The 26,445-nt window shown below is 34.5% G+C and overlaps 1 protein-coding gene across 3 annotated transcripts; it reads right to left on the reverse strand.

The window, feature by feature from the left end:
* Window positions 1–261: 261 nt before the first annotated feature.
* Window positions 262–24,180, reverse strand: LOC144967326 (uncharacterized). 3 transcript variants are annotated; one of them, XM_078904415.1, is made up of 11 exons: window positions 24,046–24,180; window positions 21,417–21,770; window positions 20,499–20,602; window positions 19,347–19,492; window positions 17,750–17,922; window positions 16,324–16,380; window positions 11,524–11,680; window positions 10,376–10,518; window positions 9,771–9,902; window positions 8,373–8,610; window positions 262–7,408 (listed from the first exon to the last, which is right to left on the reverse strand). In XM_078904415.1, the coding sequence occupies exons 2-11, from the start codon at window positions 21,703–21,705 to the stop codon at window positions 7,273–7,275; spliced, it is 1,575 nt and encodes a 524-aa protein (XP_078760541.1). In that variant the 5' UTR covers window positions 21,706–21,770; window positions 24,046–24,180; the 3' UTR covers window positions 262–7,272. The 3 variants fall into 3 exon arrangements, with proteins under 3 accessions (XP_078760541.1, XP_078760538.1, XP_078760539.1); XM_078904412.1 differs by having other exon boundaries at window positions 23,813–24,180; XM_078904413.1 differs by lacking the exon at window positions 16,324–16,380 and having other exon boundaries at window positions 23,813–24,174.
* Window positions 24,181–26,445: the final 2,265 nt, after the last annotated feature.

A 26,445-nucleotide genomic window follows, 5' to 3' on the forward strand; every position in this document is an offset into this window, starting at 1 on the left:
TGTCATCTCCCAAAACTCTAACTATACATTTGACTGATTCCCTCCCAGCTAGGGTATCTGGCCAAGGCCTGGACAAAACCAAGTAATCTCATTCCAAGACAAAGACAGGAATTCATGTTGGAAAACAGATATAGGGGGACAGAAGACACAGTAAGTGCCTCCCTGCCCACTACCCAAAACAACAACTATGACAAAAGGGAAAAAAAAACTAATAAAAAACCAAACTATAACCAAACAAAAATATAACATGACAACCTCAGGTATGGAACTTCGAATGTATTTTGTTTCAACTGTATACGATATATATTTATATTATGTAAAGTTAAAATGCTATATAAAACATTTTAATAAGGCTAACATTCAGATGACAATAAATAAGTAGATACATTAATATATAAAGGAATGAATAATTGTTGTGGTGAATAGGCTTTATGGCGTTTACGACAATTTTAGGTCATTTCAGCGCCAGTAAATAGGAAAAAACGAGTATTTGTATATCGCAATATCCACTAAGCTGCTCAAAGCACTTAACAAGGGGGCCCTATCCATTAGCAACACTTAACATGTCGGGCAAGACATGGTGCCTGTTAGGTAATATTATTTGTTTGTTTGTTTGTTGCTTTAGGTCTCTTCCAACACAATTGAGGTTATATGAGAGACCGCTGAAACAAAAAAACAAGCAATCTAACAAAAATAGTACAAATGTAAATCAAAATCATAACCTAAATATATCATAAGCTAAATTATAAATAACCAAGAACAAACAGGCAGAAGATTTACAGAAAAAAAAAATCCCCTGTCAAAAATACAATCACAAACCAAAGAAGCAGGATAGGCTAGTAAAGAGAAGAAGAAACGACATCACTATCGGATCGTACACCCATGCGAACATCATAGGTATATGATTCAAGGATGATGCTCCCATCCAACCACCCGCTTAGGTAATATTACATTTTGTTTCAACAGAGACAATGCTATTAATGGCAAGTACTCATTTTACAACTGAGTACGAGAGAATGTGAGTAAAAAGCCTTTACCAATCACTCAACTTTGTGGCAAAGAGCAGGACTCAAACCCGGGACCTATCGATCTGAGGGCGAGTGTCATGCCACAAAACCACATAACAGATCTGCAGTTAAACGGCACATATAATAACATAATATAAATCCCATGAGAAAGTGGTGATGCTACTATAGTAAAGAGTAATTCAAATATGATACTATTCAAAATGACACCTGAGTATGAATCAACTTTTAACACATGAATGCGCACAATGCACACACCCACAGAGAGAGAGAGAGAGAGAGAGAGAGAGAGAGAGAGAGAGAGAGAGAGAGAGAGAGAGAGAGAGAGAGGTTTGTTTGTTTTTAAGGGTTTTACGGCGCTTGCAACACATTTAGGTTATATCAGCGCCAGTAAATAGGAAGAAAATGGGATAGTAAAAAGTTCTAGAAATACAATTAAAGCACCCAAGAAAAAGTAAGACATGGGGGAACTGGGAACAAATAGGGATCAGATGTATATTCCAAGAGCATACCACCAATGTACTTAGTTTGAGATCACCTATAAGTCTCATCCGGACACAAACACAAAATCCAACAAAGAGGAATACACTCAAATTCTTACATTATACATTCAAAATAACAAATAAAATAATACATAACAGAGAGATGATTTACAAGGAAAAAAATATCATCTCCCAAAACAATAACTATGCATTTGACTGTTTCCCTCCCAGCTAGGACCAGGACAAAACCAAGTAATCTCATTCCAAGACAAAGACAGAAAGCATGCTGGAAAACAGATGTAAGGGGATAGAAGAAACAGTATGTACCCTCCTGCCCACTATGTGTGTGAGAGAGAGAGAGAGAGAGAGAGAGAGAGAGAGAGAGAGAGAGAGAGAGAGAGAGAGAGAGAGAGAGAGAGAGAGAGAGAGAGAGAGAGAGAGAGAGTTGTGCATTGAAAAGTGAATCTGCAGACAATGGGTATTGTATGTTTATTATTTCAACTTAGTATAATTTTTTTTTTAAATGTCAAATATATTGAGCAAAATTCACAGCTGGCGCAGTGAGTTTAAGAAATATCATAAGTATATATATAGAAACGAGACAAATGAATGTGAAAAATAATTACTAAAAGAAAATAATTATAAATTATCAATTACTAAATTACCAATGTGATTGAGAAGAAAGACAATTTCAAAATGGACAAAGGGGACGGCATCCAGAAGATAATTCCAGAAATAGAGTGAGAACCCCCCCCCCCCCCCAATTAATTAAATTAAAAAAAAAACAGAAAGATTTGCACATTCATTGTCTTGCTTAAAGTTTTGAGCAAATTAAAAAATATATATATTTGATCTTTTTCCAAACAAATATTTGTAAGGTTCAATAAAATAAATTTTTAACACGAGTTGCCCGAAAAACAGCACAAGTTGAAAAGTTGTCTGTTGTACAACTGAGACGTGAATTATGATCACATTAAATAGTCCATCAAAAGATAATTGGATGTGGAATGATTAAAAAAAAAAAGACCTGAAAGCAAACCACCTCTGCCGTTTTAAGACAACGGGTTGCATATTGGAAAAAACAAACTTTACAGGAGAGCCAAAAAGAAACTGTTTGATCCTACATCTTTAATTCTATCAAGTTGAATATATATATCTTATTTTTGTATTAAGACATTTATTCATTTATCAATGCGTGCATAGAGTTTGATATTTTAATAATATATATATCCATAAATCTTCACTACGTTCCAATTATGAGCAAATTCCTTGCAAATAATAGATAGCAACCTCAAAAAGCAAATACAAAATAAATATTTTTTAGCTTGAGATCCTCAAATTAGGTCTTTTTTTTTTTCTCTAATGTTTTTGAAATCCCATAATATAATCCTCTGATTTCCTTTGTTATGATGTAAACCAGTCAGTTAAGAAATATCACAGCTGTAATTGACTAAAATTGTCATGTGCCACACATAATATTTTTAAAAGTCAAATTTACAAAAATTAAGTTGAAAAATAAATCTTTTAAATAAGCACTTAATTCATTGGGAGTAAAAATAATATAATATCTGTATATATCTAAAGAAGTGTTCCCTCTTAAAATATCACTTATGATGAGAGTTAAAATAATAAAAAAAAATATACTGAATATAAAAGTCATTGTTTCTTGTAGATAATAAAAAAAAATATTAGTATATAAAATATACAAGTTAAAAAAATATCATCTCCCAAAACTTATAAAATACATTTGACTGTTTTCCTCTCAGCCAAGGACAAAACTAAGTTAATTTCATTCTGAAGATAGAAGCAAGGAACCTGGGAAAGGAAATTAGATATAGAAGAAGGTGGATAGAAGACACAGCTAAGATAACCTTCTCGCCTGACAATGGGATGCCAAAATACCCCACCCAGGCATCAAGATCACAGATGCGAGTAGAATGTCTAGGCAGAAATTTATCAGGAGAAAATAAATCAACATTCCATTTTCAAAGAGAGAAAAAAAGCAAATAAAAGATCATCATCATCAACAACAACAACAACGAAAAAAACCCAAACAACTCTGTACAATTACAAGAGTCTAAAAATCTTAAAATTTGGTCATTAAAAGTTAGAGATAATTACAAATCTATTCTCTGAAATTATAAATTTATGCTGTGAAATTCATAATCATAAAATGAAGATATTGACGAAAATAATTCATGAAAATACCAATTTTTAACAAAAATGAAAATATAGACGAAAATAATTCATGAAAAAACAATTTTTTTAATAAAATGAAAATATGGACGAAAATAATTCATATTTTAAAAAGAATAAACAGATATATTCTAAATGTTGTAAAAATCGTAGTAAAACAAGAATTAATACATTAACTGTATGATTTGAATGATTTCATACAAATTTTATTGATAGAGTACTCTGACCATTCATTAAACAGTTTCCCACAACCAAAGACCTACAAAGGGGTCCCGATAGCACTCGCACTCGCTTCATAATCAGAGAGACCGAGATTGATCCCGGCTGCAGTCGAGAATATTTTTTTTCTAAGCCCCCTGTTCACCCAGCAGTGTTTCGGTAGCTGGGTCTGTTAGATCTGGTGGAAAGTGCCTTGCGATAGACTAGTGTCCTATCCAAAGGGTAGCAAACAATTGCTATTGTCCGTTTCACGGTATAGAAACAGGAAAACTCTGGCTCCATGGGTCTAATGGCTCTGATGGACTACTTTTTTTTTTAAAAAAGACCTACAATGCTAAAACCTACAGCTACCTACAGCTAAAACTGATCATTAACTGAAACATATTAATGACATTTTATTCCATGATAAATAAATACAATTACACAAATAGTAGTAGTGTATAATTTTGATTAGTTTAAGTTAATAATAAGAATTATTCTAAACTAAAACAACCTTTATTATATTACTATGAGGTATTTTAAATATTATATATTGCATTGATGTATGAGACAAAATATGAAAAGACAAGGATGGAACCAAATCACATTGACATTTATTTACAAAATGAACGGTCCAAGTCACATTTCGTGCTCTCATTATCTTGCTTAGCTTTTGTTTTTAAAGAGATTAACAAAGCTGGTAACACTTTTGGGTCATGTGTATAGGTGCTTGAACCCGGAGAAGAATAAAATAATATAGATGACAGAGAAAAAATATTTTCAAAATCTAATACGAGTCAAAAAATACGGCAAACCCATATCATTACTAAAAGGGAAAATACATTAGTGAAAATGCATTTGGATTATCAATAACAATTTCTGTAACAAAACTAAAAAGTAGTCATTCGACACTGAATTTTGTTGTGGAAAAAAACGACATTAACATTTTTAATATCGATCATTAAAAGATGGACATCTACAAGAGGTTGTAAACAATTCATTCATCAGCAAGTGCCGATTAATTAACCATCAACTTGTAGTAATGGTAACTTTATTAATGATTCATTTCTATAGCGCTCCAACTTTAAATAGGTGCTCATAGGTGTGTCCATTTTATTTCCATTCAACACTTAAACCGTATAGCACATTCATTCAATAATTCCATTCACTTTTACAGCATTTGCAACATGTTACTGTCATTTCTGCACCTTTAAAAAGGAAACTTTTGTTTTTGTTTTTAAGGGTTTTCGGGCGCTTGCAACAAATTAAGGTCATATCAGCGCCAGTAAAAAGGAAGAAAATGGGATAGTAAAAAGTTCTAGAATTACAATTAAAGCACAAAAGAAAAGGTAAGACAAAGGGGAATTGGTTGAAATAGGGAACAGATGTAGATTCCAAGAGCACACTGTCAAAGTACTTAGTTTGAGATCACCTAAAAGTCTCATCCAGACACAAGCACAGGTCCCAACTAAGAGGAATAGACTCAAATGTTTACCAATCATATAATAAACTAAACATAAAACAATGCATAACAGAGAGATGATTTATAAGGAATAAAATATCATCTCCCAAAACTATAACTAGACATTCGACTGTTTCCCTCCCAGCCAAGGAACTCTGGCAAGGGTCAGGACAAAACCAAGTAATCTCATTCCTCGACAATGACAGGAAACAATTGGAAAACGGGTATGGGGGTATAGAAGACACAGCATGTACCTCCCTGCCCACTATGGGAGGTCAGGATCCCCACCCAGAAAAAGGAAACTTATGGCATAGCAGAACAGTTACGAAAATAGAGTATGTATGTGCTTAAAAATACCAGAGAGAGAGAGAGAGAGGTAAAGGACTAGTTCAAACTGAGATAAGAACTCAATGCCATGAGAACAGTCTATCCATGTGCATAGACTGACTACACATAAAAGTCTCACCTTGACACTTGCATAGGATCAAGTTGTTAAAGAATGTAAATACACTCATATACACCAACAAAATACCCATCAATTACCAAAAAAAAAAAAAAACCATCAAAATATAATGGAGAAATAATTTAGAAGGGAATAAATATCATTTCCCAAAATTCAGAACCCTCCATTTGAGGGTTCCTTCTCAGAAATTTAAACTTTCATTGACAATGATGTTATCTAAAGTGTGAATAATTTCCTAGGTTTTCAATCAACTCCGAGAGAATCGAGTCAAGTGGACACTATATTTTTTTGGTCTAATGCTGGCATTACAGCCAGTATCTGTGATACATCTACTATGTCTGGCACTGGCTCACACATCTTTTAACTATCTCTTATCACTGAAGAAATTTGACCACTAATTTCTTATTTTTAACCTTTACTTTGCATTTCAATCCATAGAAGAAAAAAGTAAAAATACTTGCTGATCACTTTCATAAAATAAGGTTAAAATCGTCCTTCATTAAAGTAATATTTTGAACATAAAGTTATGTTAGAAAATGAAAACAAATAGATGGCAGGTGGGGCGGGGGAGGGGAAGGGGCGCAACAGGAGGATTACACAATTACAATATTAATTTTCTCATTAACATTTGTTGTAGATAAATTGCAACAACCATTGGAATGTAAATCTGATTATCAACCTCCAACACATCTCAAGTCCAACCAGCGAATTAAAATATCGGTGTCTCACATTTCCATCACTAACACTAAACTGTATATAATAATCAATTACCAGATTTTGGTAAAAGTAAGGCAGGGCAAAGGGTCAAATGTTTATTTGTTTAGATTGACTAAAATACAATTAATAGCTTCTACAAACCTAATTAAAATTGGTGGTGAGAAAATGAGTACTTTGGAAAAGTACTGTTGTAGCCCAGTGACCCTATCAGTGTGGACAAGTATTGTTGTAGCCCAGTGACCCTATCAGTGTGGAAAAGTACTGTTGTAGCCCAGTGACCCTATCAGTGTGGAAAAGTACTGTTGTAGCCCAGTGACCCTATCAGTGTGGAAAAGTATTGTTGTAGCCCAGTGACCCTATCAGTGTGAAAAAGTACTGTTGTAGCCCAGTGGCCCTATCAGTGTATCGTCATACTCTGAAAACAAGTTAATAAAAATTTTGGCCAGAAAAATCATCCTTAAAATATGGATCAATTTAAATGACCCTAATTAATATTGTGAAAAACAGGACGAGGGTCATTTTAATCGATCGTTATTTGAAGGATGAGTTTTCTGGACAAAATTTAAAAAAACAACCACCCTTTGCTCTATCTAATTACAAGTCAGAGAAAAAAAAAAAAAACTTAAAAAAAAGTTATATTCGTGCAACTTGTAACATTCTTATCCTTGTTAGAAAGTCTAAATAATAATTGCAGCAAGGAAGTAACATCATTTTTAAGGCTGAAAACATTTATGCCGTTGTCAGTTTTCTAATCTCATCTGCCAAGACTTTGGTGACTCTCATGGCTTTCTCCACTTCATCTCCTCCAATTTGGCCCAAAGCCACATTGGCTGCTTCCCTCACATGTGATATGACATCATTTCTCCTGAAAGGGATGATTTAAAGAAAAAAAAACATGGATATGACATCATTTCTCCTGAAAGGGATGATTTTAAAAAAAACAAAACTCATATTTATATATATAATGTGGATGTTGAAAACAAAAAAACAAAAACAAAACAAAAAACCCAACAAAACAAACAATATACACACACACAAAACATCAACTGAATAAGCACAAGAATGGATCCCACTCTAATAGCTCATCAGTTGTGTTACTTGCATGGCACTGACATTTGGAACACATACCCAATGGTAAGAAAGCGCCTGTTGTCTTAAAGTTTATTTTGAACATAGAATAACCAATGAACTGAGATTTCATTGTAAATTGCAATTCAGGGTAAGAGGCAAAAGGGTTTAGCTCTATTTCACGAAAATGGCTTTTTTGAAACCCATCATATTTAAGTCATTTTATACAGAAAACAGCCCGAGTTGGAACATGAAATAGCCTTTCACATTCTTTTTTAGGTAATTCAATACAATGACCTAGAAATAGTTAATGCCATAACCAGGAATTGGTGACATTGAACGTACATAAATTGTGTGTACAAGTACAAAAAAAAAGAACAAACCCCATTTTCTTGCTTATGTAGATTCCTTCTAAAAATAGAAACAAGAAAATAGAATCACAGTGGAAAAATAAGAATCATGGCATGAGAAATAACAGCTTAAATTTTTTTGTGCTATTTAGTTCTATACTGTGTCGTATCCGCCCAAAGGCATCTCCCACAAAATACAACAACAACAAAAACATTTTTTAAAGACAAAAAACAAAACAAAAAACAAACAACAAAAATTAACAAAAGATATGTATCATAGTTTCCATCCTCAGCAAAAGATGCCAACAATAGGCTAAAAACAAGGACAGAATGCTACGTGGAAAGGTACCAAAAAAAAGTTGGCAAAGCTAAATTATTGGATTCGAAATTTGAAATGATAAGAGATCTTACCACATGTGTAATAATTTGTTGACGGCTTGCTTAGCCTGTAGATGTCCTAATGCAAGACATCCAGCTTCCCTGACCAGCCTGTCTTTGTCATTGAGCGTTTTCATCAGGAACTTGATGGTCACTGGGTCCTTGGCTTCAGTCCTGGCCAGGGAGATAGTAGCTACGGCTCTCACATTAGCATCCGTGTCTACTAGTAAATCTCTTAGGGCATCAATTACAGCCGCACTGCGGTATTTACCTGAAAAATAGAAAATTGCAGATGTAATGAACAGTAGGAATTGCTGTTGAATTACCATAATAAAAAAAAAGAAAATTAAAAAAATTCTTTTAAAAGATTTTCTCTTATGAGTTATTTCCTATTATCAGTTTCATAGAATAGTCCCTTTCACTTAAACAATATTCTTTAACTCCTCTAAAAAATGGAAGGTGCTAATGGCAAGGTGAATAATAATAATAATAATAATAATAATAAAAATAATAATAGATCTTTATAGCCCATAAATGTGGCAATTTGTCATTTAGTTGCATTTGTTATATCGTTATATGAAAACTATAATATTCAACAGATAGTTCACTTCTACCTACTCTTTCTCTCTGCCTAATAAGCACAATAAAAAATCACAAGAATTTGTGAGCATGGCAAAACTATCTTGGGTTCAAACTCGATCGCTGGCAGTTTTTATGAAACAAAACTACAAAAAGCAACATCAGCGTACAGGAGTAATAGTCTAGGTGTAGTCTAGTGCCCTTGACATGTGTAAGAAGTTAGGATTGAGAATTTTGTTTAAGGATAGTTTCTTCCACGGGACATTTTGATTTAACACTGCCAAAGCTTTTTGCTATTTTGCACAGAAGGATTCACCAACTATTGAAAGAACTGCACAAGAGCAAAAGTCCTCCAAAAATTGAAAAAGACATTAATTGTGGTTTTATACAATCACTCTCAGCAGTAACTTCATGGTGAATTGTTCCCAATCATCCTTACTAAGGCTAATGTAAGTAAAACAAATCAATTTTAAAAAATGTTCTTATTGGTAATACCTCTTTCACATTGATCGAAAAAGTTCATGGTGAAATGTTAAAACAGACTGGGATAAACAGTTCCATGGGTGATTCGGATCTAAAAGATAACTTTGAAAAGTTATCTATGTAACATTTGATAAGGCGAGGTCAATGACATTATGGTGTTATAAGAAAAGCTGATACTTTAAAATCTTGCCCATCTTGCTCACTTACTCCCTCCCCCCCCCCCCCCCCCCACAAAACAACAAAAAACAAAAATAAAACAAACAACCCCCACCCTCCCCCCAACCCCTACAAGAAATAACAACAAACTCATCCTTTTACAAGAATCACGTAATATCATAATTTGGTCATTTGAGAGCAATTTCAACGTACCTAAGTTTTCAATGGCCTCTACTCTTACAGAAGAGTCCATATCAAAGACCTTGGTCATTGCAAAGCTCTCACTGGCTTGATCGTTCACCCTATCCCATAATGGCTGGTAGATTCCATCTATATTGCAAAAGGCTTTTGGTGGATAACAAAGAAAAACTGTCAAATTACCAATCAAACAAACGACACCATTTTTATTATATCATCGTTTCAAACTTCAAAAGAAAAAGAAAAAAAAGACCAAAAAGAGGAATTAGAGAAAGATTATTTTTGTTAGCATTTGATAATTTAATTCAAATATAAGTTTTTTTTGTCTAATCTTTTAATTCAAATATAACTTTTTATTATCTTAACTCAAGAGATACTTTTAAAAAAATACAATAGAAGGCAATATATTTAATATAAAGTTCTTTTCACTCTTTCATGTTTACACAGATGTATCTTTTTCTTCAAATTTGATTTGAATTTATTTTATCATATTATTTATGCCATGTGTCAGTTATAAATCAAAACCATTTAACACTACAATTAATTCTTCAACATAAAACAAAAATGTACTTGAAATGTTGAATTTTGCTTTTTTTTTCTTTAAAAAAAAATCAACTCACCCTGCAGGTTAAACTTGTACAAAATACCATCCTCTTCCACTTCCATCTCCCTCTTGAGCACTCCGTAAAGCCATTCCAATTCTCCAGCATCCAACATCTGTTCGAGTTGGGATTTAAATACAGTGCCAAAGGCCTCCTCAAACCTTCAAAAAGGAACAAAATAGAAATATTATCACACAAGATTTTAACATGTAGATAATATCATAATTTAGTCATTTGAGAGCAATTTCAACGTACCTAAGTTTTCAATGGCCTCTACTCTTACAGAAGAGTCCATATCAAAGACCTTGGTCATTGCAAAGCTCTCACTGGCTTGATCTAGTAGAGCACTCGTTTAACATGCAAAGGGACTGAGATCGATCCCGGGTGCAATTGAGATGTTTTTCTGAACCCTTCCTGTCCACCCAGCAGTAATTGGGTAGCTGGGTCCATTAAATGATCTGCCGAAAAGTATTTTGCAATAGACTAGCATCCTATCCAAAGGGTAGCAAGCAATTGCTATTGTCCGTTTCACGCTACAAAAACAGGGATAAAGTCTGGCTCCATGGGCCTATTGGTTCTGAAGGACTATTTTTTGTCAACACAAGTCTGATATTTCTGGCTATAAATTCCATTTTCAGCATTTTAATAATTTCAATATAATACCGTTTTGAGGTGAGGGTCACATAATATGACAAAGAGTATATGAGAGACAGATGTAAAATCCATTTTGTGCTATAAAAATATTCCACCATACATTACTTTTTCAGATTTTTTTATATTTCACTTTGCACAAATGCCTGGATCCTGAGGAAGCTTGTAGAATTCTGACACCAAAAGGTAAGATAGCAGACAAAATGAAAGGAGAAAAGAAATCTTGACACAACTCACTTGGACCAGGGGGTCCTGATAGCTCAGTTGGTAAAGCACTCGCTTCACACACAAAGAGACGAAGATCCATCTCGGGTGCAGTCGAAATTTTTTCTGACCCCCCTGTCCACCCAGCAATAAATGGGTAGCTGAGTCTGTTAGATTTGGAGGAAAGTACTTTGCGATAGACTAGCATCCTATCCAAAGGATAGCAAGCAATTGCTATTGTCCGTTTTTCTCTATAGAAACCGGGATAAACTCCGGCTCCGTGGGCCCATGGGCTCTGAAGGACTACTCACTTGGACCACTCAATTTCATCTTTGCTGCCTCCACAGTGTTCCTTCCAAAACTGCTCAGGATCCATCATCTCGACCCCAATATCAGTTCCTGACGTGTTTCTTTTGCTCTTGATGTTCAGTTTGTGACGTGTATCCTGTCTCTTCAATCCAGGCCGCTCTGGAAAACAAACAGAACACAATTATAGAATAGCTCTTGGTTTTTAGAGGAAGTCGTTATAAAGGAAATGAATGGCTTTAAATCCTACATCATGCACCTATGAAGCAAAGCCTTACAAACTACATGGTTTTCCCTGGTTCAAAGTCCAAGAAATTATAAAATAATCTAAGCGATGAGTTAACCTTCTCGCATGGGTCATGAAAATTCATTGCTCTGGGACTTAACTCAAAAGCAAAGGGTCTGGTATTGATTCCAGAGTTAAGTAAGGATTCCTTTTTTGGATGCCTCTATCCACTACGTCAACACAGGACAGACAGAGCAGAGGAATGGCGAGTCTGGACAGCCCAATGTGTCAAGATGTGTGAGGAACTAAGGTCTAAGGTTAGGTTTATCCACCCACAGTGGTTGAGTATCTTGGTATCTTAGATACAACAATATGTATTTTGCATTGTACTTAACTAATACTTTATCCAAAATAATGCGAGCAATTTTTATTGTAATTTTAAATGCTAAAAAAACTGGGATAAATTCTAGCTACTCGGCCTTACAGCAATAAAGGGCTAGTTTACTTAACCACAATCTCATCTGTTTTTTATTTTAAATATTTTAGAGTGCTGAAGGTGATTAACGTGGAAAAGGAGGAAAATTATGAACGATTGCCTTTTAAAGCCCCATTTTTTCTGCACTAGCCCCCACTTTTAGAGCAATCGAGGTGATAAACTATCATTGTTACTCTAGTTAGTTTCTGGAGACTGGGAAACTGCACCTATTTGTTCCACCACACATCAAGTCACTCACTGCTAGTACATATGATTGGGGGAAATGTAATTTTTTAAAAGGAGGAAATTCGTCCTCTGAATCCAAACTCACAAATTTCCGAGAATCTGAGGAAAACCATCAGCACTGATTTTAAATGCTTAACTGAAATTAAATTATTTCATAAAGAAACTTGGGCTGGTCACAAAGTTGAATTTTCTCCTCAAAAACAAAAACAACAATAAAAAAAACCCCAGAAAAAAAAAACAAAAAAACAAAAACAAAAATGGAAAATAAAGCAACAACGATATTTTGATATTGAAAGAATAGCTGTAACTAAAATTTGATGAAACTGATATTTAAAAAAAAAACAAAAAAACAGTCTTAAATGTATTGAACAAATGTAAAATAGAAACTTAAAATATAGTAAAATATAAACTTTTAAAAAATCCTCAAAATATCAATATTAACTTAGTATATTGCGATATATTGCACAATTTCTCACCTGCAAATATTAATCATCATTCCCATCCACCACAGTTATTATCATCACATTAATATTGAACTTTCATAACTAAATTTTCAGTGACAAACAAAGAATACAAGAGCACAAAGAGGAGAAAAGCAGATTGAAATGAATTGTTCAACAAAGAGAACATTGAGACAAAAGACGTTAACCCTCTCCTTACCAACTATAGGAAAATCGTCACATTCGTTACGATACAGCCAATTTTTTTCTTATTCAAATTTCTCTTGTACATCATAAGATTTAAAGAAAATAAACAGTGTGTTGTCATGTAGAGCTTGTTTTGCTAAAGAAATTATTATCGCAAAAACTTGCTATTGTGTTTGAGTGATAAAAAATATATTTTTGTGTTAGTTGGGTGTGAAGTTTTGGGGAAAATCCTGAAATTGTCTGGTAACGAGAGAGTTAAAAAACAACACAAAAACATAATCACAGATTATCACATGAGCACTCAGCATTCAAGAGGGATCACAAGACAGAGACTTTGTCAACACTAGCCCCAGTTGGCGAGTTACTTTTATGAAAGTAACAAAATAGGGAGCGGGCACTGATGTAAGATAAAGATTTGAAAAAGTATGTATAAAACAGTGCCAGACAAAAGCAAGCAAGAAAAATACAAGAAAAAAAAAATACATCCCCAAAAAATCAGCCTGCCTCTACTAAGGAAATCGAGGGAGACTGCTTTTTTTTGGAATGTTTTTTTTTTTTTTTGGTATCTTTCTTGCTTTTGTTTAGCACAATTTAATAGAAAGTTTTTCAGATCGTTATCTTCCTTTTATAGATTTTATTATGGTTGAGGTATCAATTAGTCAATTGAATAACAACAATTATATACATAGAGAAATATAAGATTTACACTCATAGATCTAGAGATCGCCAATGTTACAATCTATCGTGCATTTTAAAGGTACCAACAATGTTAAATGATTTAGTATCAGAAAGCATTAACAAATACACCACACATGAGAAAAAGTGACTATTATGATTACTTTGATTACTCCATGCAATCATTTGACCAAGAAATCTCAGCAAGATCTTTGATTGTGTTACACACACACACACACAAACACATGCATAAAAGTAGTCATCCAGAGCCACTAGGCCAATGGAGTCGGAGTTGATCCCCGGTTTTATTATGTGCAAGGGATGATAGCAATTGCGTTCTATCCCTTGGATAGGATGTTAGTTTACCGCAAAGTACTTTCCACCTGATCTAACAGATCCAGCTATCCGATCACTGCTGGGTGGACACGGGAGTAAAAAAAACAATCTCGACTTCACCCAGGATTGATCTCTGTCCCTTTTGCATGTGAAGCGGGTGCTCTTCTGAGTTATGGGGACCCACAACAAACGGCTTCATAAATTAGAAAATTATGAGATTAGGGGGGAAATGAATAAGTGGCTTTCATTTTACCTGAAAAGCAAAATACAGAGAATGATTATAGAAGGCATATCCTCTATACCATGCTCCATCGACTTTGGTGTATCACAAAGAACAATAGTGGGGTCTTGTAAAGCGCTTTGAGCACATTTAGTGGATATTGCACTATATAAAAGCTCACTTTTTTTATGCCATATAAACGATCTCCAAAAGGCAGTAACATCATAAATGCACATCAGTGACCACCAAACAAGAAGCAATAATTTTAGAGACAAACAAGAAATCTTTGACATATCTCTAAACAAACTATATGCAATTGGATCACACTGCCAAAAAGCATAGTAACATGAATAGAAGATGAAAATTTCTAAAACCAAGCTTTCAGAATATCACAGCAAGATCACAGTAAATCCACATAGTCACTATTAAATGTATAATCTGTTATGTCACGTCATATTTGTACTGAAATATTCCTTGATACTATATGGAAAATATTGGAAGACAGTCACCCCCCCCCCCCCCCCCCCCCGCCTCCTTTCCAAAGCTTGCTCAATCTTTAAACATATTGGATTGAACTTAAAAGATACAGATAAAAATACTAACTTAGATGGAGGAATACTAAGAATATATTATTTAAACTTTACGGTCTGTATTTTATCTGACTTCATTGGTAATGATCTATAGACAACACAAAAAATTCATCAAATCCTTTGTGCATAGCTGTTGTTACAAAGTAGGGAGCTGGCACAAGAGTAAGAAGAAGATCTGAAAAAAAAAGTCTATGAAACTGTGCAAGACAAAACATGAAAGAAAAATACAATATTTTTTTTAAAACATCCCAAAAAACCAATGCAGTCCAATAACAAGAATAGATTTAATTTTTTTTACACATATAAAACATTACAAAGAAAACCACAAAACATTGGAACCATGGAGACGTAGCCCTATTGTGGTATGTAAAAAAACAAAACAAACAAAATCCACCCCCCCCCCACCCACCCCAAAAAAATAACAAAAAAACAACACTCTTAAGCATATCAAGACATTAAATGAGGCAGTTTAACATCCTGTTAGTAAAATATATAAATATGTCTATAAAGAAATTTTGGCTTGAATTACTTGGTGACTTCAGACGGTTTAAAAATATAATGTTATACAAAACACAATTTCAATGATGGCCGGTGGCCTGATTATTTGGTTTGAAAAGAGCATTTGACAGAACCAAAATAATTACTAAGTTGTCTAAAACTGGCAACTGTAAAAAATATTTCACAAAAAAGAATGCAAAATCTTGATAAAAAAACTTACTTCAACCTACAAGAAAAACAGTATAATCAATAGTACAAATACGCAAATAGTGGATGTGTAGCCAAGTAGTGGTGAGGTAAAAATTTTATATTTATTGTATAAAATTTTATGATAAGACTGAACTGCAAGCTATCAAGAGTGAGCACGAACAACAAAGGAAAAATAAAATACATGCGGAACATATGGCGATGGAAAATTTAGTGATCGTTATAAAGCAACATTATCAATTACATACCCATCATATTAATCATCATCATAATTATTTCTCTTACAATTATCATTATTCCTATTACTTTTATTCCTCTTCTTCTAGTTATCATTATCACTATCATTATTTATATTATTATTATTATTATTATTATTATTATTATTATTATTATTATTACTATTATTATCATTATCATCATCATCTTCTTTATAATTGATACTAAAACCAAAAATAACATTTATTTCGAAAAAAAAAATAACCAAACAAACAAAAAATCCCAACAAAAATTGAGGCATAATCTAGGAAATTGCTAACTGAACTGATTGGTTCAATGGAAAATAATAGAAAAGCTTTTTATACCCCAGCTCACCCCTATCCACACTGAAAAGAAAAGAGGACAGAAACAAGAGAAATAAGCAGGGTTGTACGAGTTGTCTTTATGGTTTGAAAACCAGGATGTTTACCTTTTAACCCCCACATCTCCTTAAGTCCGATGAGAGAGGCACAGTCGAACTGAAAATCTAATCATATCGATTGAATAGATCATTCCAAGACACACAAAAAATGATTCTCTTGATGATGCTGACAATCATTATAATTGTATTACAGCGATCATTTTTATCCATTCATCTTTACAATATGAAGTATAACATATCTCATCATTGCTATTTTAAGTACATATATCATTTCAATAATTGACATGTAATTAATTCACAGATCTCACACTGGTAACAATCAATAAAAATTGCATATGTGACCTAAAGCCTCAAAGCAGTGTGATTTAAATACTGAAAATTGAATCCTTCCCCCTCCTGATCATCGTCCTCTTCTTCTTCCTCCTCCTTTTCTTCTTCTTCTTCATCATCATTATCTTCTCCTTCTTCCTCTTTGTTTTCCCATTACCTTACTATCTTCCTCTTTAATCTACTCAATGGTAAGACCATAAAGAGACAAGATACTGTACTTCATCACTATCTATCAATGATAACAATGAGAACCTGAAATATTTTAGCGAACTTAAAAGGAAGCCTGAGTCATTTGAGTCTTTTCTTAAAAAAAAAAAAAAGATTCTGGTAGGTCAGTTGCTAGAGCATTCCCAAAAAAGATTCAAATTTCGAAATTCAAAGTTTATTTTTAAGCAGAACACAAATCAAAACATATTTACTAGTTAACAAAATCAAGATAATCAAAGATTCAAGCAAACAAAAGCACCAGTATTGATCTAAGACTGGATCGTGTTATTTATTTTGGCTGCTTAATTTATATAGCAGAGACTGGTTGATGGTCTTTTAGATATGGTGAAAAGTATTTTGTAAAATACAAGCGCATTATCAAAACTATAGCAAGTAAATTTTAATGACCATTAAATGCTTCCAAAGTCAGGATAAATTTTATGGACCTAATGGCTCTGAAGGTTATTGTTTACTTTTAATAGACCAAAATATTCCAACGGGATGAATACACCAATTAATATGTTACAGTTTATCATTGTACCAAAATGCTCTTAGCTGTTAAAAGGCAAATGTAAAAAGAAAGATAATAGGCAAAAATCAATGGCAAAAGTTAGTGAATTCAATTTTCAATACAAAGCAAATGTCTAAAGAGACCTCCCCCCCCCCCAAAAACCCCCCCAAAAACCCCCAAAAAACCCACAAAAAACCCACAAAAAACCCCCACAAAAGTTAAAACAAAAAATAAATAAAAAATAAATCAAAATACCAAAACAAACCAAACAAAAAAACCAAAACAAAATCCCTACAAAAATAACAACAAAACACACAGAAAGAAAAATAAATAAAAATAAACGCAACTAAATTATGTTCAGATTCACAAAAATTATGAAAGAGATAAAAAAGTGTAATTTTTTTAAAAAGCAAAGATTTTACTTACCAGGCTGGGCCTTCTCTGATCTGTCGGTTGCTTGTTCAGACTCCATCTTGTCTGCTGCTTGTTGGGCAAGGAGATCGTCTTTCAACTTTTTCAACAGAGCCTCAAATCCTTCTTTGAAATTGTTTGGATCTCTTCCCAAATCTGTCCATTCATATCGAGCAAGCTGTAATTTCCTGTAGATTAATATTTTGCAAAACTAATATCAATACATAATTCAGCTGAAACTGCAGAAATAAGTCAAAGCATAAAAAATATTGGAGAACAAAAAAAAAAAAATAATGTATCTTTTCTCGAGTTGTTGTACATTGGTACATTGAAGATTTATTGGATATATTGTCATGACTCTTTAATCTGGAACTCCACAATCTGAATGTTTCATTATCTGGACAGTTTGCCTGGGGACGGCTTTTTTTTCTTCTTTATTTGTATGCTTTAGGGACTGATTACATTATCCAGATGTCTGTGTAATCCACACTAAATGCTGGGAGCGGAGGTGTTCGGTTTGGAGAGAAGTGACTGAAATATTGAATGAAAAAATATAAACAAAGAACCCCAAAACAACTGAAAAACCCCTTTCAATTCTTTTATACACCATTCAGTCATTAACATTCTAAAATCAAGCAAATTTTATTCCACTCCAGATCTGACTCGCGTACTAGTAATAATCAAATTTCGTTGACACACTACATTCAATAGAAGGAATGAATTTGCCCACCACATAGCTCTTTGTTATTGTTTTTAGACAGCCATTTTAATGATTAGTTTTCACTAAATTCTATTAATCTGACAATAAACTTTAAAGGTTACATATAGTTTTGTGTGTTGATTTATTCAATATGGCTGGTGAACGTTGTGAGTATTTTATATAAAAACACCTATATAGCATCAATATAAAGCTGGAAGAAAAATACTTGAAAAATCCATCCCAAAAAATTCAGCCATCAGACATCAGCATTTTACATAATGTTCAATAAGGTAACATTCCTAGCAGAGACACACTCGTTTAGTTGCCATCCCCATTCCTTGGTGACTTTGTTGCAAGAATTCCAAGAATATTATTTCTCTCTTGAGAAGGACCTTCAGTGGCCTGCTTGTTGGAGACAGGAAAAGCTGCTGAGGTGTGAAAAAAAAAATGGAAAAAGCTAGGAATACCGATATTTGGCATCCCTGTTTATCAGGATTCAATTGTACGAGTTGGAAGAAAGGGGTCCCAAATGTATGGCTATATTTTCACATGTGTGAAATATTTTTAAATGTTTAAAAACACATTCCATCTAGAGTGATGTGCATATATGCAGGTCTGATAACCCAATTTATTATGAACTCGTTGTAATGGAAATCTCGAAAATTACGCAACATATTGTCCATTATCATAAGTTAAACTAGGTCCATAATCGCATTCCGATTTCAGACCTGAATATATGTACGCATCAGTCTAGAGTCTAATGGTAAAATACAACCTAGTATGAGATGAAAAAAATAAATATATAAAATTTAAAAAATTATCATTGATAACCCAAGTGATCTAGAGCAAAAAGTCGTGACAGACTAGATTCTGAGAAGAGCGTAAAAGACACTTTTTTCTATGACTACTTACATGCCAGTGTCCATCATAGGCTTGAGTTCCTTAGCATTATCCAATGTGACAGGAAAAATAGAGCGATTGGAGACGTAAGCCAGGGCAAGCTCATCTTGGCAGTATTTGGACTTCACAGATGATTTACTCAAAAGCGACAGGAACAGCTGGTGATGGCATAAAATCACAACATTTATGATTGACTGAAAAATTTATTGCGTTTTAGCCATAATTAATTGACTATAATAATTTGTAAGCCTTCATTTGTTTTTTTTTTTCTTTAATATTTGTGGTCCTAGTTGTATGAACATACTAGAAATTGGCAGATGCCAGATTTACAGACCTCTATTTTATATATTAGATTATAATAATAATAATGAAATTTATTTATATTGCGCCCAATCCTCCATACATTGAAGCTCTAGGCACATAACATCAATCCATTCAAATCTCTCTCTCTCTCTCTCTCACACACACACACACACAAAATACACTGCCTCCATCCCTCTCTCTACACACACACACAATACACTCTGTCCATCCATCTCCTCTCTCTCTCCCACACTCTCTCATCACTCTCTCTACTCTCTCTCTCTCTCTCTCTCCTCTCTCTCTCTCTCTCTCTCTCCTCTCTCTCTCTCTCATCACACATACACACACTACTGCACAGTAAATCCCCTCACTATCGTTTTTCAACCTTCAAGATTCTCCATATGAAATGTAAATCAGCTATTTTTTGATTATTTCTGAATTTCCACTTGTTGAAGCAACACTTTTGCATAACAAGTTTGTTGCAATTAACTGACTTTTATATAGAATTAATATCTGTTTTTGGGAAATGTTTGCGATTAACCGAGTTGCAATTATCCGAGTGAACTGTTTATATAAATTATATATTATATATTTTGAATTTATATAACATTAATTATATAATTATATATATATATATATATATATATATATATATATATATATCATCAAGTATTCCTGTGATCATCGCCTAACTAATAAATTAAGAATTCTCCAATTAAATAGTTTTTAAGTTTATTATATTATACATATATGAAATTAAAAAGCAGAACAATTTCAATAGAAATTGTAACAATTGTTGGCACAAAAGACTGAATGATTCTAAGTCAGAGGTTTGAAAAATTAGAGCCATGGCAGACAAACCTTGCAGTCGATGATTGCTTGACCAATTTTGCTGAGGAAATCTACTCCTGCCTGTAATCCTGAAACATCGACCCACACAGATATGCCATTTTCTTCCAGGGCATCTGAAGAGAAATAACATCACATAAGATTTTTTTTTAAACTCCCCAAAAATTTTTTCAATGGTATCATGAAGTTGTTGACTTATTGACCTTATAATTCGTTTACTAATTTTATGAGTTAATTCCCTTATGCTCTGTGAGCTTGTTTGTGCATTTAAAAAAGGGGGCTACTTGCGATCCCCATTTTGTCATGTTCCCTCCAAGAACAAAAAAAAAAATGGTTGAGTCTTTACATAGATGTAGAATATAATACAAGATAATCTTCCTTTTAATTACCATCTCTACCACCATCAAACTTAAACATGGCCTCAACAAAAGTAGCCATTTGTTACAAAAGTCATGTCAAATGTTTTATTTTTATGTTTTAGGGGAATTACAGTGCTTGCGGAACTATTAGGTCATTTCAGTACCAGTAAATAGGAAGATGATTGAGGAAAACTTGTTGATCTAAATTTTAAAAAATATAAAGAAAAAGCAGGACAAAGTAGACTGGTTCAAAGGATTACAAATTTTATTGAGGAAATTATAAATAGTTGTAACATTGATATTTTATGTTTCTGATTACTTTGACTAACAATTAAAAGTAATATTGTATATGATGGATTGAATAACATTTACTTGGAGAATGGGCTTTTATTCCACCCAAGTGGACAATTTGGAGAGTTTTAACTTATAAATGTGCTCCCTATGTTTCAAAAATTTCCTTTAATGATTAAAAATTTTTACTAATGATTTTCTGGCTCTCGTTTCGTGGGAACATTTATCTTTTAAAAATCAAGAAAGGTAAGTTTAATAAAAGTTGAAGTATGATACTAACCTCTGATTTTTACCATTACATCCTTATCAGCATGACTATAACTGATCATCAAGTCTTTGGTTATCTGACTATCTCGCTTTTTCAAAACAGCAGGAGGGACTGGGTGAGGGGAGTCTTCCACTTGGTTGCCCGTTACATTATTTTTATTGGTAGATGAGGATGGGGTTGCTGTAGATGATGAAGTTGCAGGCAAGGACGAGGTTGCAGCTGACGGCATATTTGTTGAGGCTTTTGATTCCTTCTTCAAAGAAGAGGATGAAGCCACTAAAGTGGGCTCGTTCTTAGACATTGTTGTGTAGTTGGTTTTTGTTGGACTATTTTGTCCTGATGAAGAAGGCGTAGATAATACCGAGGCTGAAGAAGGAGAAAGAAGGTAAAAAAATAAGATAAAAACATTTTTTAACAACCCAGGTCCTTGTCAATGAGGAAAAAAAGGCAACCTCTACCCAAAAATACAAAACACAAATAACACACAACCCCCCCCCGATGGAAAGTAGGTTACTATATATACACAATATGTGTTGACATTCATGTGGGTGTCATGACCGAATGGTTAAGTTGTCTGCATCTGCCTTAGAAGGCTTGTTGGAATCCATTTCCACCACTTTTTTCTGTCTTCTTTCTAAAGAGCATTGCAAATGATAAATGTCCTATCCACCCCCCCCCCCCCCCTTTTTTAAAAATATTTCTCTCTCTCACTTTTGGTTCACTTCTAGCAAATTGCCATATTTATCCCCACTCTGATCTCAAAGAGTATTCCAAAAAGAATAAATAATTAAAAAGCAAACAACAAAAATATCAGAGGGCAACCAAATGGTCAGATAGAGAAAAAAACCCAATATATTAAAAAAAAAAAAAACAATTTTAAAGAAATCATGATCAGAACGGAACAAGGCCAAACAAAAATGGAGTAAACAATAGACTCACTCAAAAAAAAAAAAGAAAAAAGAAAAAAAAGGAGCGATCGGATTCGAACCTGTGCAGCTAAAAGGAACAAAATGAAAGGTGATCTAACCCACTGAGCTGTCTATCCACACCAATATTGGTGTATCTTAAAATTCATATATGAGCTAGATAATTTTCCATCATCTTTGCTTCCTTGTTTTGATAATTATTTTCATCTCTGATTCGAATAATATGTTGTTGGATCTAGTTTTGTGGAAGTGTGATAATAAATTGTATTGTTTTGTATGAAGAAGACAGCAAAATAAACAGGTGTGGTGGTTTTGGGGCGAACAACACATGGGCCTAGGGCTTCGTCCTCGAAATAAACTAATTCCCGGCCATCATCAATATCCTCAAAATTGTGGTCAGAATGAACAAATTATAGAAACAAAAGAAGATCAATAAAGTTAACAGGTAGTGAAAATTTTAATGATTGGTGGATTATGAACCGATTTGACAAGTTTCTTGCAGGTTGAACAAAGAAGGTGAATTGCAAGTTTGACGTCTCAGTTCAAAGTGTCAAAAACGTGCATTTCATTGATCCATTTGCTTTTAAAAAAAAGGTGGATTTGGCATTTGGGCATTATTCACTTTCATCTTGCTTTAAATATCATTTGATATTCACTAGTTTGGGATACAAATAACCACTAGTACTGTTTCAAAATATTTGGTATTTTTCAAGCCTAGTTTGGCAATTTGCATAAAATCTTTCTGCCAGACAACAATAACCATAAGTCCAGGTTTTTTAATCATTGCCAGACAGGTGTCTGCCAATAATCAGTTTTCTTTATTGGCAGACATGTCTGAGAATGAATAACGACAGCCTCAAAACAAACCCCTCCCCACGAATCAAAAGTAAACACATTTAAACAATGGACATCCTCGGTGCTAATCCTGATTCTTATCAATCCTGCTGCTTACTAAATCTTTAAGCTGTAAAAAAATATATAACTAGACGGTCTAGGTATGTATCAACGTTTCCTACTTAGTCTTAGTCCGCGAGAAACAACTATTTGTGATGGATGGCCTGCATGATATTAACTGTAGTCAAACTCAAACAAAAATGTCTATTCTCTAGAATCAAAAATATAGAAAAACACAACAAAAACTGTTTTCACCCTTTGTAATCATGAAATTAAGTATGAAGTATGGTTGCATTATAATTATAAACTCGGATTGATCAATCAAAGAACATCATCGAACAAATAAAGGACTCAAATAAGAAAGATCAAATAGGATAGAATGATAGAGCTCTATTTAATTATCTATCTAGATACCCTAATGCGTGTTGGTGCTCACTGCTTTCTGTTTCAGTTTCAGAGGTTACAACACACAGTCTTTGTGAAGCGAGATCGAGAGTTCTAGATAGTAGAAAGTGAAACAGATAAGCAACACAGTGTAAATGGAATAGAACGTTTGTCACGATTCCATTTTTATGTCCGTCAAATTACCGTTTCTCCCTTTTTTGTACATCCTTGTATTTCTGGGAATGAAGGCGCACGGTACAGTAACAACACAGGTACACAAATCACAAAATGGTCACAAATGCTTCACTTTCACGTTGTCGTTGCCACCAAAATCTGACCTCGGAACAGAGTTTAAAAATAGTTGGGTGATTCCCTTTGGAATTGTGTGGCCCCAATGATCATTGATGACTAAGGTAAAAAAATGGAGCCGAACTTACAACAGTGAGGTCGGGTTTTGTTGGCACACGCCCTGCCAGTGCCAGTCAGTCGTTTCGGCTATCAATTTTGGTGATCAACAAATGGAAATGATTCAGATCGATAATAGGAGGTCGGAATTTTCAGGTCAAGGTCATTAATTATCAATTGACAGAGTGAGGTTCCGTTCTCGGGAATCAAGCAGAGTAGTGCCGCGCTGAGGACCGGACCGAGGACCGGTCCCACGGTCTTTTAGCTGTGAACCGTGGTCCAGTCCCAAAGAGGAAGACCGCCGGCGGTCCTCACTTCTTATCACCTTTCAACGGTCTCGCGCCCCAGCGATTCGTTGCCTCGGTCCTTTGCCTATCTTCCACCAATCACCACCCATCCCACTTAATTAATCGCACCCACCCCCCTTTGCCATACACTAAACGACACAGACGACCATAGAGGCAGACGACCACCTCCCTCCACTCCGCAAACCGCCCTTTCGTGTGTGAGATGGGGGAACAGGAGGCGCACGCCTTGGACGATTCCATTATACGGGGTAAATTTCAAAATTTACTACACCATAATGATCGCAATGACAATGATCTATGATGAAGGCATGACCCCTCTTCTCTAATGGGTTATTGTTTGAAATGTATGTGACTACTAAAGATGTGTGTGTGTGTGTGTGTGTGTGTGTGTGTGTGTGTGTGTCGAACCTAGCAAGTTGCAAGTCTGATTTTTTGTTTTCTTTTGTCCATCTCTTGTCGCCACTCCTTTCTATCGCATTGTTGTCATTTAAAATAATACAATAATATTAAAATTTCGTTTGGTGTTTTAACTAATCAAGTAATATGAATATGAGTTTCATTAGTTTCTTCCGTCCAAAAAAACCAGTTATAACGTCTGTATTTTTAAAAGGTCCAATAGAATATTTGGGGACCCCGATAGCTCAGTTGATAGAGCACTCTCTTTATACGCAAAGGGCCAGAGATCGATCCCGGGTGCAGTCGATTTTTTTCTGAATCCCTGTCTACTCAGCAATGAATGGGTAGCTGAGTTTGTTAGATCTGGCGAAAAGTCACCATCGACCCCTCTTATCACCTCATCCACCCCCTCTTATTATAACTTCACGTCTCTCTCCTTACTCTTCAATGCTCGCTGCCCTCTAATGTGTGTGTGTGTGTGGGGGGGGGGGTAGGAGTTGCGGGTGTGTATCAACGCCACGAACAACTCGATCAACGCCTTGGGCGATGCCATTATCTCCGTTAATGGGGGTAAATTTCAAATTTTATTAAATTATCGAAGTAACAATGAAGTACGGTGAGCAAATAAAGAAGGCATCACCCCTCTTCTCTAATTAGGTTACAATTTGAAATGAGTGTGACTACTCCGTGTGTTTTACTCCTGTAGGCCACGGTTTTCATCGTGTAGCGGTCTTTAACGGTTCAAGAATGAACGGACCGGTCAGAGACCGGTCCTTGCGGTCTTCATTTCCCAAGGACCGTAGGACCGTGGTCCTTAAGCTTGCCAAGGACCGCCCCGCACTAAAGCAGAGCGTGAGATCGTGCTCATAACCGGATTATGATTTTTTTTTTCTTTTGCTAGATACCTAATAATCTTGTAAAAATAAGTTTTTCCTCTTAGTTTCTAACTGGATACATACTGATATGCACCTCTGTAAACAAACGCTGGTAAATTTAAAATGACTGTCTTGATGACTTCATCTGTCTGGTGACAATCCGAGCCCTGAGCCCTCCCTTGCCTTACCCCGCTTCAAGCACGCTGTCAACGTCACAACAAATGGGCAATGTGTCCAAGACCAAACTTCTCCCAACCCCCCCCCCCCCCCCCCCCACACACACATGTTATCTATGCCCCCCCCCCCCCCCCAAATTAAAAAAAAAATATTTTTTTTAAACCGTCTCAAATAGCTGTCAAGCCTGCCTGATTGTTATCATGAAACATTTTATGACGGAATAGTGAGATGTGATCACACAAATAAAATAGGCCTAGCACATTTTATAAGACACGAAATGAAATTAAAAATCTGGTCCCACAATTTAATTGTTAGCCAAAATAGCAATCTGATTCATGTTTTTAAGGCTCACGGATTCGTCTACTATACGACAGAATCAAATTGTTGTACTATTGCTTAAAATTGAATGAAAATTGCGAACGTAACAAGAGTTGAGATTATATAGATAGTATGCAGATGACGTCACTCAGGCCTTTGTTATTGTTTTTGCCATCCGCGTTTGTGAGTTGTTCTCACTAAACTGTATAAACCAGACTATATATAGTATGCAGATGACGTCACTCAGGCCTTTGTTATTGTTTTTGCCATCCGCGTTTGTGAGTTGTTCTCACCAAACTGTATTAATCAGACTATAGATAGTATGCAGATGACGTCACTCAGGCCTTTGTTATTGTTT

Source organism: Berghia stephanieae, chromosome 3 (genome assembly GCF_034508935.2).
Source record: "Berghia stephanieae isolate SIO BIC M18660-M18661 chromosome 3, UCSD_Bste_1.3, whole genome shotgun sequence".
NCBI lineage: Eukaryota > Metazoa > Mollusca > Gastropoda > Nudibranchia > Aeolidiidae > Berghia > Berghia stephanieae.